This window comes from Muntiacus reevesi, chromosome 20, assembly GCF_963930625.1.
Source record: "Muntiacus reevesi chromosome 20, mMunRee1.1, whole genome shotgun sequence".
NCBI lineage: Eukaryota > Metazoa > Chordata > Mammalia > Artiodactyla > Cervidae > Muntiacus > Muntiacus reevesi.
This window is the reverse complement of record NC_089268.1, coordinates 17705279-17723045: the sequence shown is the minus strand read 5'-3', so window position 1 is coordinate 17723045 and position 17767 is coordinate 17705279. Positions and strand designations below refer to the sequence as shown.

At 42.6% G+C, this 17767-nt stretch overlaps 1 protein-coding gene across 1 annotated transcript; it reads left to right on the top strand.

Annotated features, from left to right (window-relative positions):
- Positions 1-12609, top strand: MRPS10 (mitochondrial ribosomal protein S10). The gene is made up of 7 exons (XM_065912530.1): positions 1-89; positions 3447-3511; positions 3599-3671; positions 5590-5726; positions 6697-6805; positions 8322-8411; positions 8889-12609. Exons 1-7 carry the CDS (start codon positions 42-44, stop codon positions 8970-8972), a joined length of 606 nt encoding a protein of 201 aa, XP_065768602.1. The 5' UTR covers positions 1-41; the 3' UTR covers positions 8973-12609.
- The last annotated feature ends 5158 nt before the right edge of the window (positions 12610-17767 follow it).

The following is a 17767-nucleotide window of genomic DNA, read 5'->3' as shown; positions in this document are numbered from 1 at the left end:
CTGTGATCCCGGAAGTGATCCTGGGGAGAGGGAACGGCAAGATGGCGGCGCGAGCGGTGTTTGGGGCCATGGGCCGGCGTCTGTGGCAGGTAAGGAGCGTGCTACGTGGATTAGGCGGCCTAAGAGGGACAGGTACCATTACGTCTGATTGCCACTTGTCATTCTTCCCATCTTCCGCGATATTTATTCCGCACTTTGACCCGTTGTTTGGAAGAAGGTGGCGAGAAAAGGGCTGATTTTATCTCGAATTCTCTCAGGGTAAAACAGAAGTTAATGATTCAGGGCAAAGACAGGAACGAGAAGAAGAGTAGACTATGAGAAGTGGAAAGGATATTGGAGCGAATGTTGCAGACCCCGCCTTTCACGTTTGCGGAATAGGCTCAGAGAAGTCAAGAAGCTACACCTCGCGAAAATTCGGTGGCTTGAGAGTTTAGACGCTTCTCACGGAATCAGATTGAAATACCTTCCTGATAGCCAGGTTTCTGAGACTCAGATGACAGTCTCTGAAATCAGAGGAGTGGGTTAAATATCCTTTGCTGGGTTTTTTGGAGAAAAAGCAAAGAATTCAAGCAGCCGTTCTTATTTGGCTTCAGCACTCCTCTACTCTTTAGGAGAATGGATACATGTATATGTATAGCTGCGTCCCTTCGCTGTTACCTGAACAGTCACAACATCGTTAATCCGCTATACTCCATACAATAGAAAAAGTTTTTTTTTTAATTGTTGAGAACTCCAAAGAATTTTGGGTTTTGTGTCGTTTAAGCTATCGATTTTTTAGCTTATTAGAAAATACAACCGAGAATCTTAAAAATAACACTAATAAACTCATTACATGTTAACATAATTAGTGGTTTTATGGGAAGCAAGTAGATTTTCCAAAACAAATTGAGAGAGAGGAGTGGCATGTTTTATGTTTTTGCAAACATCTTTAATGTCTGGCTAAATAGAAGACAGCTTCTCTAGTTGCTTCTGCAGTCTCTTACTACGTCAGAGGCCATACAGTCTCTGGAAAACTTCATTGTACTCTGGTGAGAGACTTCGAGTGGGAAAGTTGAAAGTAGCATCTTACTGTTATTATAAAAAAATTTAAGTTTAGCCTCGGGAGCCGCCTCTGAAAGTGTCTCAGAAGTCCCTCAGAGGTCCTTAGACCACACTTTGAGAACCACTGTCCTTAAGTCAGGTAGCATTAAAGGTTGAAATTTTGAATTATTTTTAAGACATATTTACCCAGAGCAGAGACTCCACTCCCTCAAAAAAAGAAAGGAAAGAAAAGGTAAGAACTTCTTAAGGTTCATTTGTGGATGTAACAGCACTTTCAGTTCAGTTCAGTCGCGTCCAACTCTTTGAGACCCCATGAATCGCAGCACGCCAGGCCTCCCTGTCCATCACCAACTCCCAGAGTTTACTCAAACTCATGCCCATTGAGTCGGTGATGCCATCCAGCCATCTCATCCTCTGTCTCCCCTTCTCCTCCTGCCCCCAATCCCTCCCAGCATCAGGGTCTTTTCCAGTGAGTCAACTCTTCGCATGAGGTGGCCAAAGTATTGGAGTTTCAGCTTCAGCATCAGTTCTTCCAATGAACACCCAGGACTGATCTCCTTTAGGATGGACTGGTTGGATCTCCTTGCTGTCCAGGAGACTCTCAAGAGTCTTCTCCAGCACCATAGTTCAAAAGCATCAATTTTTCGGTGCTCAGCTTTCTTCACAGTCCAACTCTCATATCTGTACATGACCACTGGAAAAACCATAGCCTTGGCTAGAAGGACCTTTGTTGACAAAGTAATGTCTCTGCTTTTTAATATGCTATCTATGTTGGTCATAACTTTCCTTCCAAGGAGTAAGCGTCTTTTAATGTCATGGCTGCAGTCACCATCTGCAGTGATTTTGGAGCTCAAAAAAATAAAGTCTGACACTGTTTCCACTGTCTCCCCATCTTATTTCCCATGAAGTGATGGGACCAGATGCCATGATCTCAGTTTTCTGAATGTTGAGCTTTAAGCCAACGTTTTCAGTCTCTTTCACTTTCATCAAGAGGGTCTTTAGTTCCTCTTCACTTTCTGCCATAAGGGTGGGGTTTGAGATTTTAAAAGCAGGGGAATATACTTGGGAAGTGTCATATTCCTTAGACCTGTGGTTCTTCAGCACAACTGGATTGTGGGCTCACTGGCCCACAAACATGGGAGGCAGTTTTCTTTGTGAGTATGTGTGGAGAAAGGCCTGTACCTCTTACCACCTTGTGGTATTGTGCTTGATTTCCTTTGTTCTTTTTGTTTTTCCCCCTTGATCCAAGGGAGGCTACGGAAGTTTTGATTTGCCTCCTCCTTCGGCAAAGAAAGGGAAAAGGATACTAAGCTATGAATAGACTTTCTTAACAACTTAGGTGACCCTCTGTTGTTTTAATTTTGTTTGTACTAAACTGGTATTCTCACCTTTGAAGTGTTTTTTAGGATCTGTTAAGCTTCCAGTTTCTCAGGTTGCACTTTTAAATCTCAGGAAAGCTTAAGAAAAAAGAAAAAGCAAGTGGCAGATTATGTGTTACATATAGTAGGATAGATTTCCTACAACTGGAAGTTTTGTTCCACCAGGGGGAGCTGATAATAAAGGATTTGGGAATGCTGGATTGTTGCAGTATGAGGCACAGTAGTGATAGTAGATGGGTGTAAATTCCAATGTGTATTTCAGTTTACCTACAAGCTAGTTGTTATAGCTAGTTACTTATAAGCTAGTTGTCCCAGCCAAAGCAAGAAATAAATATGCTGGAAAAGGATGAAAACTTCAAGAGTACTTTGGAATTCTTATTCCAGCCCAATAAATTATAAAGGCACTTTTTTTTAATGCTCAAAAATATTTAAGTAAAGTATGTATTATATTGAAATACATTTAGTCTGTAAAAAATAATGGTCAAATGAAGTCAAATGTTTTCTTCCTTAATGTCCACATATTTAATTCATAGCTATTCATGTGAGAATTGCTTGTTTTTAAAAAATTCTTGCTCCTGAGCTTTAAAAGATACAGTCTGTGGTATTTTGAGAGTCCTTTTTGATTATCAACTCTACCATTGTCTTCTTTTTTTTCCTAATGAAGCCTAATTTGGCATTTAGTTACCCTAGTTGTTTGTTTTGTTTGTTCAGTTCCTATGTTGTGTCTCTTTTGTCACCTCATGAACTGTAGCCCGCCAGACTCCTTTGTCCATGGGATTTTCCAGGCAAGAATATTTGAGTGAGTTGTTATTTCCTTCTCCAGGGGATTTTCCCTACCCAAGGATCTCCTGCATTGGGAGGTGGACTCTTTGTCATTACACTATTTGGGAAGCCCCAGTTACCCCCATATCTTCATCTAAAATAAAGAGAAAACCTGTTGTTTGAAGCATCCTTTTGGGTTTTAATGGAAACTGACTGGTTTGGAAATTGACTTCAATTCTGATACACATCCCCCCTTTTTTTAAGGGTTCAAGGAATTTTTCTGTAAGCAGTTCTAGGAGCAGTATAGCCAAAAACGATGGCTTTCTTCTGTAAGTATATAATTGGATTTGCTAAATTGATAAGAAAATAGACTCTTATGCTGTTTTACTTAGATTTCTCTTTGTTTCCACACATAGCAGCACCAGTATGAAGTGGGTACAGTTTTCAAACCTACACGTTGATGTCCCCAAGGATTTGACCAAGCCTACGGTATGCACTCCCTATTTCTTGGCATAAGAAGCTACTTTAGCGATAAATTTTCCTCCTTATTTCATTTGAGGCTGTTTCCCAAACACTTTATGAATAAAACAAATGTGTTCTAGAATACTGGCAGACCCACAGTGAGCCTGAGGAAAGTATTCTCTGATATCCCTGAGTGCTCAGGGTCGCTTTCAGGCTGTCAAGGTGAGAGCTAATTGAATAAATTACTTACCCCAGATAACTGTGGGAATGAGCTTTTTGCTTTTAGCTCAGTACAGTGTGCAGAGTTGTCATAATTAGTGATGCTGAATACTTGGTATTATAGAAGTGGTTTGTGTGGTGGGGAGTGGGGGTGGGGCCTTCAAGTCTTTATTTTCATTTTAAGACAGTGAGTCTGGGCCTGGACAATGCTTTATTGTTCACAGTGAGCATTATCACAAGCAAAATCCAGGAGCAGTGTGTAACCTTGTTTCCTTTAAGTGAAAGTCAGGGTTCCATCAACCCAGTTTTGGGGTTATTTGTAGTTTTTATAAAATCCTTACAAGTTCCAAACCAAATGCTTGCAGTCCCACCCCTCAAAAATAAGCCCCTTTAACAGTTTGGTATGAATCCTCTAGACCTTTGTATGTAATCATCTACGCACACCACACACACCAAAATGGAATTGTGATGTATCTAATGGACTGCTGGTTCAGTGTTTTCACTTCATAGCATATGTGAATGCCGGGTCTCCAGATGCCTGCAGGAGCCAGGCCTGTAAGGAAAGGACAGGGTGACCACAGGGCAGGCTGTGCCCTTTCTGAGCAAACAGCTGCTACTTGCTAGAGCCCCTGTGTTATGTGGAAAATCAGACCTAGGGATGTCACATTGTATACATTTTCCACATGAAATGAAATTCCAATATTTATGTGAAATCTTTTGATTTTTAGTATTTGTAACATTCCAAATATCTTTAAAACCCTATAGAGACCCGTCACTACACATCTTAGGGCCATATCCCGCCTCTGTTGTCCCTTTACTTAAGAGTAGTATACAAGTATTTTCTGTTCTTCCAACAACCATATTTGAGGGTACTTGCGAGTGAGTATCTAGTTTCCTGGTGAATAAATAGATCTGCTTTCAGGGACAAAGTGATTTAACTCTGAAACATCGGATTAGTAATATAAATTATTGGTTTGATGGATGAATGAAGCGAGGGTAATTCACGTCTTGGAAGAAAGTCAGAAATGTCAAACCCATTATTTCTAAGATCTTTAAGTATTAGGGTGGAAGAGGTAGAAGTTAGATGTACAGTCAGTGTCATAACATTTTAATTAGAAATGAGTCATTTTTCTATTAGGGCAGGCAAAATAAACATGGACAAACCTAACAAAAAGAATATGAGTAGCAATAGCTCGCTTTTGTTTAATGATGTTTATAATTTATAAGCACTTAAATCTGTGCTTTCTTATTTGTTCCCAGCAGAAATGCCATGAACTGTAGCACAGGAATTGTCCTATTTATATATGAGAGAACTAAAGTGCAATGAGATTAGTATATGACTTGCCTGTTGTCATTTAGCTTGAAGTGGGAGAGTTTAATTTTCAGTCCAGTTCTTCTGACCAAGCTAGTTTTATTAACAAACCCCTAAATCTTTTCCTGTTGTGTGTTTGGGGTTCAGTAACTTAAGCTAAAGAGTTCCATTGGTGATTTTGTAGGTTGCTTGAAAATCCTTTTGATTCAAACTGTGTTATAACTGATTCTTAAGGGTCATTCTGGAGTCTGAATGTAGTCATATCTAGATATTTAAAGATGTTACTCTGTGTTTTTCTCCCCACTTACTAGTAAACTGTGAAGTTGTTTGGTTGAGGATAGTATTTTAAATTTTCCAGTATAAATATTAGAGGAATCATGACTGAAGCTTTTCTTCTTGATTTTAAAATTGCAGATAACCATTTCTGATGAACCAGACACATTATATAAGCGCCTATCAGTTTTAGTAAAAGGCCATGATAAGGCTGTATTGGACAGTTATGAATATTTTGCGGTGCTTGCTGCTAAAGAACTTGGTATCTCTATTAAAGTGTAAGTATGATATTTCTTAATCTGACCTGTTAGCTGCTATAACACAGGAAAATGGTGCCAGTCCCAGCTAGGTCTGACCCCTTAAAATGGGACAGAAACTCATGATGGAGAGAGTTGAGGTTTGTTGTTCTAAGCAGAATCATTCCTTCCTGTCTACCAGAATTTTAAATTAAAATACTAGAGTGAACAAGGAAAATGAAGGAATCCTTTCTCTAGAAATGGCACAGACATGGGAGTTCGAAGAAGCCTGTGTGTCTGAAATCTCCATGGGGCAGGGAGGTGGATTAGGTGAACACGCAGTTTTTCAGACCTGTTGGATTTGATGATCTTTGCTATTATATCCATTGTTTTAAAACTGCCTTAAGAAACATCACTCAACCCAATACTTTGATGCATGAGTAGAGTGACTTCATATGGCCTTGAAGTCTCTGCAGGGTCAAGTATAACCACCTCCTTTGTCTTGTCTTCTGCTCTCTGATGCTGAACAAGACCCATTTGGAGCTTTGCCAGTCTTACCTTCTAACTGAACTGAGGGAACTCACACGTTTCCCATAACAGACTGTAGTTTGTGCTTACCAATGTATCTGTAATGCACACAGCAGATACCACAGCTGTGTCCAGCACATGGTGCTGCTCCCCCAGTTCATACTTTTGGTCTGTGCAGGACCCCAGTGGTGTGAAAGCCAGAGGCGTGTGTGTGTGTGTGCGCGCGCAAGCACTTGCATGCCAAGGCTTGTTTTTTGGGTCTGTGGCAAATGTTCCTGTTGCTGTCTGCGCGTTTATTTTGCCTGAGCTTTATGGCAACAGTTGTTAGAGATGACATTCTTAACAAATGGAAGTCTGTAAATGATAGTTAATGCCTATAATTGAGCATGAGCCTGACCTACAAAATTGTGGAATCATGCTTTGATATCAGTGACTCAGGTTTTAACATCACTTAGGTGTGTTGCTTTGCCCATTAATTTTCTAGACATGAACCTCCAAGGAAAATAGAACGATTTACTCTTCTCAAATCAGTGCATATTTTCAAGAAGCACAGAGTTCAGTATGAAATGAGAACACTTTACAGATGTTTAGAGGTGAGTTTATTTCAGATATTCAGGCTTTTTTTTTAAATGCCCCAAATTTCACACGAGTGCATCATAACTTTCCTTTAACTTTGCCTGTGGGCTTCCTTTCAGTCAGTCCATGTCCAATAGTTGTAAACAAGATGAGTGGTTTTTGTATTTATGGAAGAAGCGTGATAGAAAAATATTCAAGTAAAGCCATCTTTCAGAGTGTTTGCCTAGTCGCTCAGTTGTGTCCAACTCTTTGTGACCCCATGGACTGTAGCCTGCCAGGCTCCTCTGTCCATGCATTTCTCCAGGCAAGAATACTAGAGTGGGTTGCCATCCCTCCTTCAGGGGATCTTCCCAGCCGAGGGACTGAACCCAGGTCTCCTGCATTGCAGGTGGATTCTTTATTGTCTGAGCCACCAAGGAAACCCTTTTCGGAGTAGTTCAGACTTTAACTCAGGAGTGCACATTATGTTGACTAATATTTTTAATAAGAAATGGCAGGCAGTTTTTTTTTTTTTTAATTTGGCTGTGACAGGTCTTAATTGCAGCATGCAGGATCTTTCATTGTGGTGCACAGGCTTCTCCCTAGTTGCAGCATGGTCTTAGTTGCCCTATGGCATATGGGACCTTGGTGCCAAGGACCCACATCCCCTGTGTTGGAAGGCAGATTCTTAACCACTGGAGAGCCAGTGAAGTCCCTATGTTGACTGATTTTTATACACTAAGCTAGCGTTGGAATAATTTTGCTTATATTTCGGAAACTCTAGCTAAGTTTTCACACAACTCTAATAATTCTTTTTTCATCCTCACTGAATTCTCCACATCCATGATAGCCAACATTAAGGTTTTTCATTCATTGATTATCATTCATTTGTGCAGCCACCCAGGCCAACACAGTCTTGTGGTTGAGAAAAGCACGGGATCTGGGGCCAGCCAGCCAGGTCCAAGCACTAGCATTTGCTGGCTGTGTGACCTGTGCCTTACTTAAGTCCTTCATCTTTAAATTGGAAATAATAACGGGACTCATCTCTCAAGGTTAATGTGAGGATTAAATGAGTATTTATATAAAGCACTTAAACTATTTTGTCACACAATAAATGATTGGTAAATGTTATTAAAACAATTGCTTGTGCATCTTTTATATGAGAAGCTCTGTACTAGGCATTGTATTAAAATATTGCCCTACCCTTAAATGAAAAAGAAAAATCCATAATTTTATTCACCTCACCATAGAGCATACAGGAAATCTTACACTAACTGTCTTATAGTTTAATTTTTTGTTTCCTTTTGAGTTGTTTTGTGAAAGTCTTGTGCTGTTTTGACACCATGTTTGCCATCTGGGTTTCATGGAGCCCTGACTTTAAGGCATTTGGGAGTAATATTTCTCCAGTTCAACCAGAGGAGCTACATTTTTTTCCTATTGGGATTCTGAAGATTTCACTGATGAAGAAATGACTGCTGATTTTACCCCACCCCCAAAAAAAGTCTTAAAATTTCTACAGCATAGCATGAACCAATTTCATGTCTGAAATTTTAGTTAGAACATCTCACTGGAAGTACAGCAGATGTCTACTTGGAATATATTCAGCGAAACTTACCTGAAGGAGTTGCCATGGAAGTTACAAAGGTATGGCTTGAATTTCTACCTCAGTTGCAGGGAGATCTATTATATCATTGTGTTGATACATTGCCTCCTGATTCCAGCCACCCCAGTGGAGGGGAGGACCTGGAGACAGACTTGCCCCAGTGGTTGGGCTTTCTGCGTCCCCCCTCCCCAGCCCCCAGAGCAGTGGGGTCAGCTCAACAGAATGCAGCCCACATCCTCCCAGAGCAACTTCTGATGCCTTCCTTCCTCTTAGCAGTTGTCTCAACACAGGTTCCACATTGATTGGTGGTCCCTGGAGATCACTGAGGAACAGCAGATTTTATATGTGAGAGTTTATCTGCCATTGAGTTTCCTTCTCTTTGTTTGAAAGTCCTGCAGCAAGATGAGGGGGTAAAAGAAAAAGGTCAGAGGCCTTGAGGGAAGAGAATGCATACATTCAGTTTGTGGCTAAAGAGTTCAGTTAAGTCCATTATACTATAATTTTGTTTTTCTCTCTAGACAAGATTAGAACAGTTACCAGAACACATCAAGAAGCCAGTCTGGGAAACAACACCAGAGGAAAAAGGAGACAGCAAGTCATAAAGTCCCGCAGTGACCACTTGTGCCAGGATGTGGAGTGAACCTGTCAAGTGGAGGGACCCTCCAGTGAGGACTATTTCAAGTCTACCCGACTGCTCTCCTGAGGCCACAAGGCCTGATCAGTGGGACGCAGGGATCAGAACTTTACTATACCCTGGACTGTTTTACAAGAACCACTTTATCTGTTCTTTTATAAGACTCATATATATTTCAGTTCTGATTTTTAAAAATATGAGCAAACCATTTGGTCTACTCTGTGCCGAAACAGTCAAATTTACATTCTGTTATTCCACTATTGTTTAGTTATTAGTTTGTACTGACTGTGATTTCTGTCTTTTCATTCATCTGAAAATGAGTGTTCCGCATACTCATCACACACATTTTTTTCTTTTGAGGGACCTAGAAGGAACCTTTGGTTAATTAAACACTGAACAGTTCGAGTTTTTGATACCTACCTTATTAGTGTAGGCTGGCATATGAGAGTTTGGGATGGTGAGCTCCAAATTTTGCCCCGTGTAAGCATTACATTCTTAAAAATGGATGTACTTTGCAGCAGATCAAGCATGTTTGTGACTTGCACTGAACCCCTCTGGGTCTGCCTAGAAGGGTCACTGTAATGGAATTTGAGCTCTCGAGAAATCACTGACTATTGGTTCATTCATCCTGTAATTCGTTTATTCAATAAGCTTTTCTTTTGTTAGTTTTGCACCCAGTACTGTAGTAAATACCAAAAATTGAATAGCAATAATGGCCTTCAAAAATTGTGCAAGGCACAAATAAATACTTTTCCTTATTAAGTTCCATGCTGATAAGACCTCTTTCTTTTGGTGAATAGCACTCTTTTTGTTTGGAGATGTCTACTTTTCCATGAAATTAGATAGTAGTAAAAAGCTCTGAAAGAGGCAGGATGACAATGGGCTGAGGCTGTTGGTGTATCAACCCCAAGGGACTGATTCATTTCCTTTTTACAGAAGAATCGGGTGCTTGTCTTGTGGTTTCCTTCTCATCTTTGGGGTAGTTATGACTTCTCAGTTTTCCCCCCCTTAAACTGGAGTCCCTGTTCTCTTTTCCTGACCTGCTATCAGGTATGAGTGTTCTGAATGCACTCTGCTTATGTATCAGACTTATGTTACTGTCATTAACTTGAAAAGAATTACAGCCTTATCCACCAAGACCTCATTCTGTTTTCAGCTCAGTTGTGGACTGTCATTCACAAATGTATAAAGCATGACTAGCCCAGGTATAAACCCCAGGATTAAGAGCTAATCAATTAAACAGAAGCAATATAATAGTAAATATACATAACAGAGCAGCCATTGTGGCTCATTTTCACTATAAAAAGATTCTTTAAAAATAAATACAGGCCCACATCTAACCATTTTTTTGTGCTTTTATTACAGATGGTATCAGTCACATAATTATAATAGGATGACTTGTGCACACTCACCTCTGGTGGCTCTCCTTAAAAGGTATACTTCCACTTCCAACTGTTTTCAGACTAAAGTAGCCTGTAAACCAGATTACTTAGCTCTTCACATTATATATTAAAATCTCACTTTAAGATAAATACAGAGATAAACTACACAACTAAAATTAGTGGTATTTCCTTGACATAAGTAATTGGCATATTTGAAGCCTACTTGATATAAACTAGGTAACTTCTTTATCCTCAGACTGAGAAAGTTTTGTTTGTTCTTTTAAATTGGGTCTCCTGAGTAAAATGCTCATTCTGAAAATTAGAATTAATGCCCAAGTCTTACTATCTGTTCGAGTGGTGATGAGAGGTAGTGAGAGGAGTAGACCTGATGTCAGGATGAACCAGAAGGCAGGTATGAGTTAAGGTGGTCTTATTGAAGTGAAGCCCTGAATTCATTGTTGCTTTCTCTGATCTGAAGTATAGGTTCTTTTTATATTATATAAAATAGTGTTCAGGTCTATCTTAAACTATTGTAGATAGTAGATAGATAGACTCTACAGGTTAAACTTGTTCAGCATCTAGTAGTTTTGATTTCAAAGAGAATTACTTAATATGTCCTTGGGCCACTTAGCTATGCCACAGTAAACACATAAAGCAATGATTTTAAGTCAGTCTATTTTCTTAACATTTCTGTTTGTCAGCTACCATTCCTTGTTCCTTAAACTGTATCATTAAATTAACTTACCATAACATTTATGAGTAGCCAAGTAAAGAAATGCTGGGCTGGAAGAAGCACAAGCTGGAATCAAGATTGCCGGGAGAAATATCAATAACCTCAGATATGCAGATGACACCACCCTTATGGCAGAAAGTAAAGAGGAACTAAAAAGCCTCTTGATGAAAGTGAAAGAGGAGAGTGGAAAAGTTGGCTTAAAGCTCAACATTCAGAAAACTAAGATCATGGTATCTGGTCCCATCACTTCATGGGAAATAGATGTGGAAGCAGCGTGAGACTTTATTTCTTTGGGCTCCAAAATCACTGCAGATGGTGATTGCAGCCATGACATTAAAAGATGCTTACTCCTTGGAAGGAAAGCTATGACCAACCTAGATAGCATATTAAAAAGCAGAGACATTACTTTGCCAGCAAAGGTCCGTCTAGTCAAGGCTATGGTTTTTCCAGCGGTCATGTATAGATGTGAGAGTTGGACTGTGAAGAAAGCTGCACGCTGAAGAATTGATGCTTTTGAACTGTGGTGTTGGAGAAGACTCTTGAGAGAGTCCCTTGGATTGCAAGGAGATCCAACCAGTCCATTCTAAAGGAGATCAGTCCTGGGTGTTCATTGGAAGCACTGATGCTGAAGCTGAAACTCCAGTACTCTGGCCACCTCATGCGAAGAGTTGACTCGTTGGAAAAGACCCTGATGCTGGGAGGGATTGGGGGCAGGAGGAGAAGGGATGAGATGGCTGGATGGCATCACCAACTTGATGGACATGAGTTTGGGTAAACTCCAGGAGTTGGTGATGGACAAGAAGGCCTGGCGTGCTGCGATTCATGGGGTCACAAAGAGTTGGACGCGACTCAACTGAAATGAAGTAAAGAAAACATGGACTCTGGAGCCTAAAAGGCCTGAGGCAGATAAGAGTTGAAACCCACCAGCTGTTATAAAGTTAGGCAAGACATTTAACCCTGTCAGAGTCTCAATTTACTCAGAAAAACATAGGAAATCTACTTAGGAAGGTTGGAGCATTAAATCAGATAACTTACAAAGCCCCTCACACAGTACCACAGTACCAGGCAGATAATAAGATTCAATAAGTATCAGATGTGTAAATGAGAAATACTGCCTGCCATATCAGTAAATAAAGAATGTCACAGCCATCAAGCCATCACATTACAGCCGCCCTGACTGTGCACGCTGAGGAGACACAGGATGAGAAGCACAGGATACTGACTCCAGATAGCAAAGAAAGGATTTCAGTGAGCCCAGACTCTTGCATCTTCCCATACTTAGAAAAATGCTAAATTCGTTAACTCTAAATACCTGGTTTTTGTTTTACAGTAATGTTCTGAATACCTAGTCTTTGTTGCAAAAACCCCTATATATCCTGGCCCTCCCCTCTTGCCTCTGTGGAGCAGCCTCTCAGAGTTATCTGAGATGCTGTGTCCTGAGCCTAAGTCCTCAGTTTTGTTCAGCAAATAAAACATAATTCTCACTTGTAGATTGTGCGTTTTTTTCAGTTGACAGTTATTACCAGATGGCAGAACAAACAATGTACTCCAGATGCTCATGTGCTGTACGTTTAAAAACCAGCAGAAATGGACTTCAGAATATCTCCAAGGTGAGGATACCTTACAGTGGTTGCAAAGTTTAATTTAGATGAGAAAACATGTAGTATGCTCATTATAATAACCCCCATACATTCTACCAAGCATTTATAGATACCATCTTTTTTACAGATACTATCTTTGTAATCTTTGTAACAACTCAATAAAGTAGTTACTCTTATTATCCCCATTTTATGGAAGAGAAAATCAAGTTTGGCTTGCCCACTCAATTGCCCTTTCAGTTTACAGATAAAACAGACGAAAAAGGTGAAACTGATGAGTTCCAGTTAGTAACGACAGAGACAGCCGCCTTAGAACCTAATTTTTAAAGGCTAGGGTGGGACTTCCCTGGTGGTCCAGTGGTTGAGAATCCACCTGCCAATGCAGGAGACATGAGTTCGTTCCCTGGTCCAGGAAGATTCCACACACCACAGAACAGTTAAGCCCCACACACCACAGCTGCTAAGCACACATGCGTTAGAGTCCATGCTCCAGGGCACTGAGAATCCCGCACGCAGTGAGCAAGACTCAGTGCAGCCAGAAATACTTTTTTTGTTAAAGATGTTTAAAAAATAAAGTGGAAATATGTACTGGAATGCCCACATGTTAAAGGCAGACTATTCAAACCTAAAATCTAGATTTATGTCCCCTTGCACATTAGCAAAGGATGCTACTCATTTCCCCTAAGGGTTAGAAATAAAGAGATGGGGGGAATAAGGAATAAAAGATGTAAATGTGCATGAATAAAGGCCAGAAGCATAACCCACAGCTGGATCCCTGTGGTCTCAAGGCTGACATTGGTCCTGACTGTCTACAGTGGCCACAGGAGAGTGTAAGCGCCAGTCGGGGAGCCTCGTGGGTCACAGGAAGCCTGGTGCAGTGACAGCTGTGGGGCTGCAGGCCAGGCCTGTCTCGGGCTCTGTAGACTGGTTTGTTGCTCACATGCATTTCCATACCCCAGGAGCCAGGCTTAGGGCTAAGTGCCTGGGATCCCCAGAGTTCCCTTTCCAAATCCCTGCTCAATTCCTAACCCTGCCCTCCTTAAAGCCTTACCGTTGTTACTCACTGCGAGCTATCATTGTCTGTGGAGTCCTAAGCCTCTTTAAAACGATATATTTATATCCCAACAGCTCAGCGGTAGATAAGGGCAGGTCATGGGCAACTGACCCACATGAAAAGCCCATTGAATTTTAGATTCCTCAGCCAGAGGCTAAATGAAGTTCTGTTTCATTCATATGGTCTCTTGAACACAGTTATCATCCTTTACTCCTCAACATTGCCTGCTGCTGCTGCTGCTAAGTCACTTCAGTCGTGTCCGACTCTGTGCGACCCCATAGACGGCAGCCCACCAGGCTCCCCTGTCCCTGGGATTCCCCAGGCAAGAACACGAGTGGGTTGCCATTTCCTTCTCCAATGCGTGAAAGTGAAAAGTGAAACTGAAATTGCTCAGGCCAAATACTGACAAATGTGAAGAGGTAGATAGGGGTGACACCATCTTCACACAGCCACAGTGACAGCATATGTTGTCTTCAGGTGTTCTGAGATGAGGACAGGGTTGAAAATAACTGGAGGCCTCTCCCAGTGCCAAAATCACCTTGTCTCTTTGCATCAACATAAATCTGCTAACCCAGACACTCCAAGGAATCAAAGGCAGTTGTCTTGTAAAAGTATGAAGTAATATCTCACATGAATTCAACTCTGACCATGTGCCAAGCACTTTGCTCAGTTATTCCAACAAGTCTTGTTTGTGCCAAGAATTCCTTGTTCATGCCAAACACTGTTTCTAGGGGGAAAAAATAATAATATCATTTCATAGATATGCAGTTAAGCACTAGGCAGCAACTAAAGTAGGATAACGACAAAATTACTTGAGTGGTTACTGGGATGAAAACCACTAATAGTGGCTCAGACCGTAAAAAATCTGCCTGCAACGCAGGAGACCTGGGTTCCATCCCTGGGTTGGGAAGATCCCTCACTCCAGTATTCTTGCCTGGTGAATCCATGGACAGAGGAGACTGGCAGGCTACAGTCCATAGGGTCGCGGAGAGGCAGACACGACTGAGCGACTGATACTTTCACTGTTACTTGAGATGAGATTGGGAAAGTTCTCTCTGAGGAGAGGAGACCATCAGGAAGGAGGCAGCTGAATGAGAGTCTGCAGAAGGGCAGTCCACGCAGCAGGACCAGTCAATGCTAAGGGCCAGTGAGTGTGGCGTGTCTGAGGACAAGGGCAGAGCAACATGAAGATGAAGTGGGTGGGACCAGATCATGGCCATGGGAAGGAGTGTGGCTTTTATCCTGAGTGTCAGTGGGAAGCCGTGGGAGAGTTTGAAGCAGGACAGTAATAGGATCTGATTTACCCTTTAGAATACACTCCTCTGGCTACTTAGTATGGACTGAAAGGAAGGGGTGATGGGAAGGGTGGGGCAGAACCTGCTGCAGTGGACCAGTGAGAGGGCGTAGCCTGGACAGAGCTGCAGGGATGGAGGGGGTGGGAAATCGTTATATTAAGAATAAGTTTGGAGGTGGAGCTGACAGAAGGACCTCCTAGTTGGCTGAAAGGAGATGTAAGAGAAAGAGAGGACTCCAGGATGACTCCTTGATTTTAGCCTAAGCAACTGGATAAATGGTGATTCCATGACTGAGGTGGAGAAGGGTTGAGCAGGGATTTAGGAAGGCTATCAGTATGTTGGCTTTGGCCTTGGTAAGTCTGCAGTCTGAGTGGAAATTTTCGGTAGGTAGCTGGGGTCCTGAATCTGGAAGCTACAAATGGTGTGTGATGTCCAGGGTGAATGAGCTCATCTGGGGAGCACATATGAATGCTGAGGACAAGCCTGGGAAGCCCAAGCAGAGAGATTTGTTTAAAAGGAGGAGGTGCTGGCAAAGGAGATGAGCAATCAGTGAGGCTGAAGTGGAACCAGGCTCCACGTGAGTCCTTGAACCCTAAAGTGTTTGAAGAAAGAACCTGGGAGGCGGCGCTGAATCTGCAAGAAAAATTGGTCATCATAAAGCCTTCTCCATGGAGTGACGAGGATGAGCATCCAGTTGGAGTAAGTTGAGGAGAGAGTAAGAAATGAAGAGGAGGGACTTCCCTGGTGGTCCAGTGGCTAGGTCTCTGAGCTCCCAGTGCAGGGGGCCCAGGTTCAATCCCTGGTCAGGGAACCAGATTTCACATGCTGCAGCTAAAGAGCCCATGTGCTGCAACTAAGACCAGTGCAGCCAAAATTATAAAAGAAGGGGATGTGAAACAGGTTCAGTTATCTGTTGCTACCTTCAAAAATGCCTAACACATCACAGCTCCATGACAGTTCGGTCAGTGCTCTGTGGGGACACGGTCTGCCCTATGTGGTATCAGCTGGGGCGGCTGGAAGGCCAGGGCTGGAAGCATCAGCAGGTTCACTGGCCCCCTTCACCCACACGTCCGATGGCTGATGCTGGCTGTCACCCGGAAGCCCTGGGCCTCCCCGAAACATGATGGCTGCGTTCCGAGGGCAAGTCCTGGGGGAGAGCCAGGCATGGACCCTACTGCCTTTCATGACCCAACCTTAGGCGTCACATAGCCCATTCTCTTCCTTGAGTACTGCAAAGTCCTATCCAGGTTGAAGAGAGGGAGAAATCGGCCCTTCCCCGGGATGCAAAGAACACATGAGACCAGACCCACTGCAGTGCCATTTTCAGAAAATAACATCTTCCATCAGGGGTTTTGTTGTAAGAGGGGGCCAAGGTGAGGACAGCGGCCGGAGGGGAGCAGTAACTGGCAGGACTATTGGATCTAGTGGGCACCGTGTCTAGGGCCCACAATATTTTTGATTTAAATGTTTTCATTTCTTTCAAAAATAATATAATGCAGTCTGGACTGGAGCTGTATTATATTCCTCTTTTTACCAACGAAAAATAAAATAGCACTTTCATGTTTTAAATTTCTATTTATGGCTGTGTTGGGTCTTCGTTGCTCCACGTAGGCATTTTCTAGTTGTGGCGAGCAGGGCCTGCTCTCCATTTGTGGTGGCTTCTCTTGTTGAAGAGCACAGGCTGCAGGGCACATGGTCTCAGGAGTTGTGGTGCCCAGGCTTAGTTGCTCTGTGACATGTGGGATATTAGTTCCTGAACCAGGAATCAAACCCACGTCTTCTGCATTGGCAGGCAGACTCCCAACCACTGGACCACTGGGGAAGTCCCAAAATAGCACTTTTAATATATCATTATTTACTATTTAATTATCAATCTTTATCTTATAACCCATGAAGGCAAAAGTAGGCCCCAGAAAGTCACAGGTGGCCTCTGACTGTGGGGTCAAGGAGGAATTTTTGTCTTATTTTGTTTTAATAGGGGTAATGTTGAGGCACGTCTGCAGATGGGAATGATCTGTTAGCGCAGGACACGTGGAGGGTGCAGAAGAGAAAGGGATGGCTGTGGACGTGGAGTGCTGGGTTGGGCAAAGGGAGGTGACAGCTAGAAACAAGTGGAGGAGCTGACAGGTGGAGAAGTGGGACAGGGACTGTGTCCATCGAACCAGGAAGAGAGGCCGGGTGTGTGAGCACAGGTGCCGAGAGGCGTGTCGGATGCATCTTCTCCGTGAAGTGAAGGATGTGACAAGGTCATCAGCTGAATGTGTGAGCCAGAGGAAGTTTCAAGGGTTGGAAGGATGGTGGAACAGTCATCTCTGGGAGAGAGAAGGGACTTCCCTGGTAGTCCGATGGTTAAGACTCCAAGCTTCCCCTGGGTCATGGGTGAAGACTCAAGGGTCTGGCCCGCAAAGGAGCTTCAGGTATCGTGCTGGACTGCGGTCTCCAGCCTTCTTGGCACCAGGGACTGTTTTCATAGGAGGCAATTCTTCCACAGACTGGGAATAGGGGATGGTCTGGGGATGATTCAAGCGCATTACATTTATTGTGCACTTTATTTCTAATTTTACTGCATCAGCTCCACCTCAGATCATTGGGCATTAGATCCCGGAGGTTGGGGACCCCTGGTGCTGGGGACCGACAACGGGGGAGGGGGGGGGTGGACAGAGCTGCTCACCCAGAGCCCTTCACATTGTAGATCCTGCTG

What these genes read in the sequence shown, in the direction of transcription:
- MRPS10 (XM_065912530.1), top strand. Translation starts at nt 42, where the DNA reads ATGGCGGCGCGAGCGGTGTTTGGGGCCATGGGCCGGCGTCTGTGGCAG. An exon ending in AGGATTTGACCAAGCCTACG is followed by an intron (nt 3,672 to 5,589) that starts GTATGCACTCCC and finishes TTAAAATTGCAG; the next exon opens with ATAACCATTTCTGATGAACC. An exon ending in CTTGGTATCTCTATTAAAGT is followed by an intron (nt 5,727 to 6,696) that starts GTAAGTATGATA and finishes TTAATTTTCTAG; the next exon opens with ACATGAACCTCCAAGGAAAA.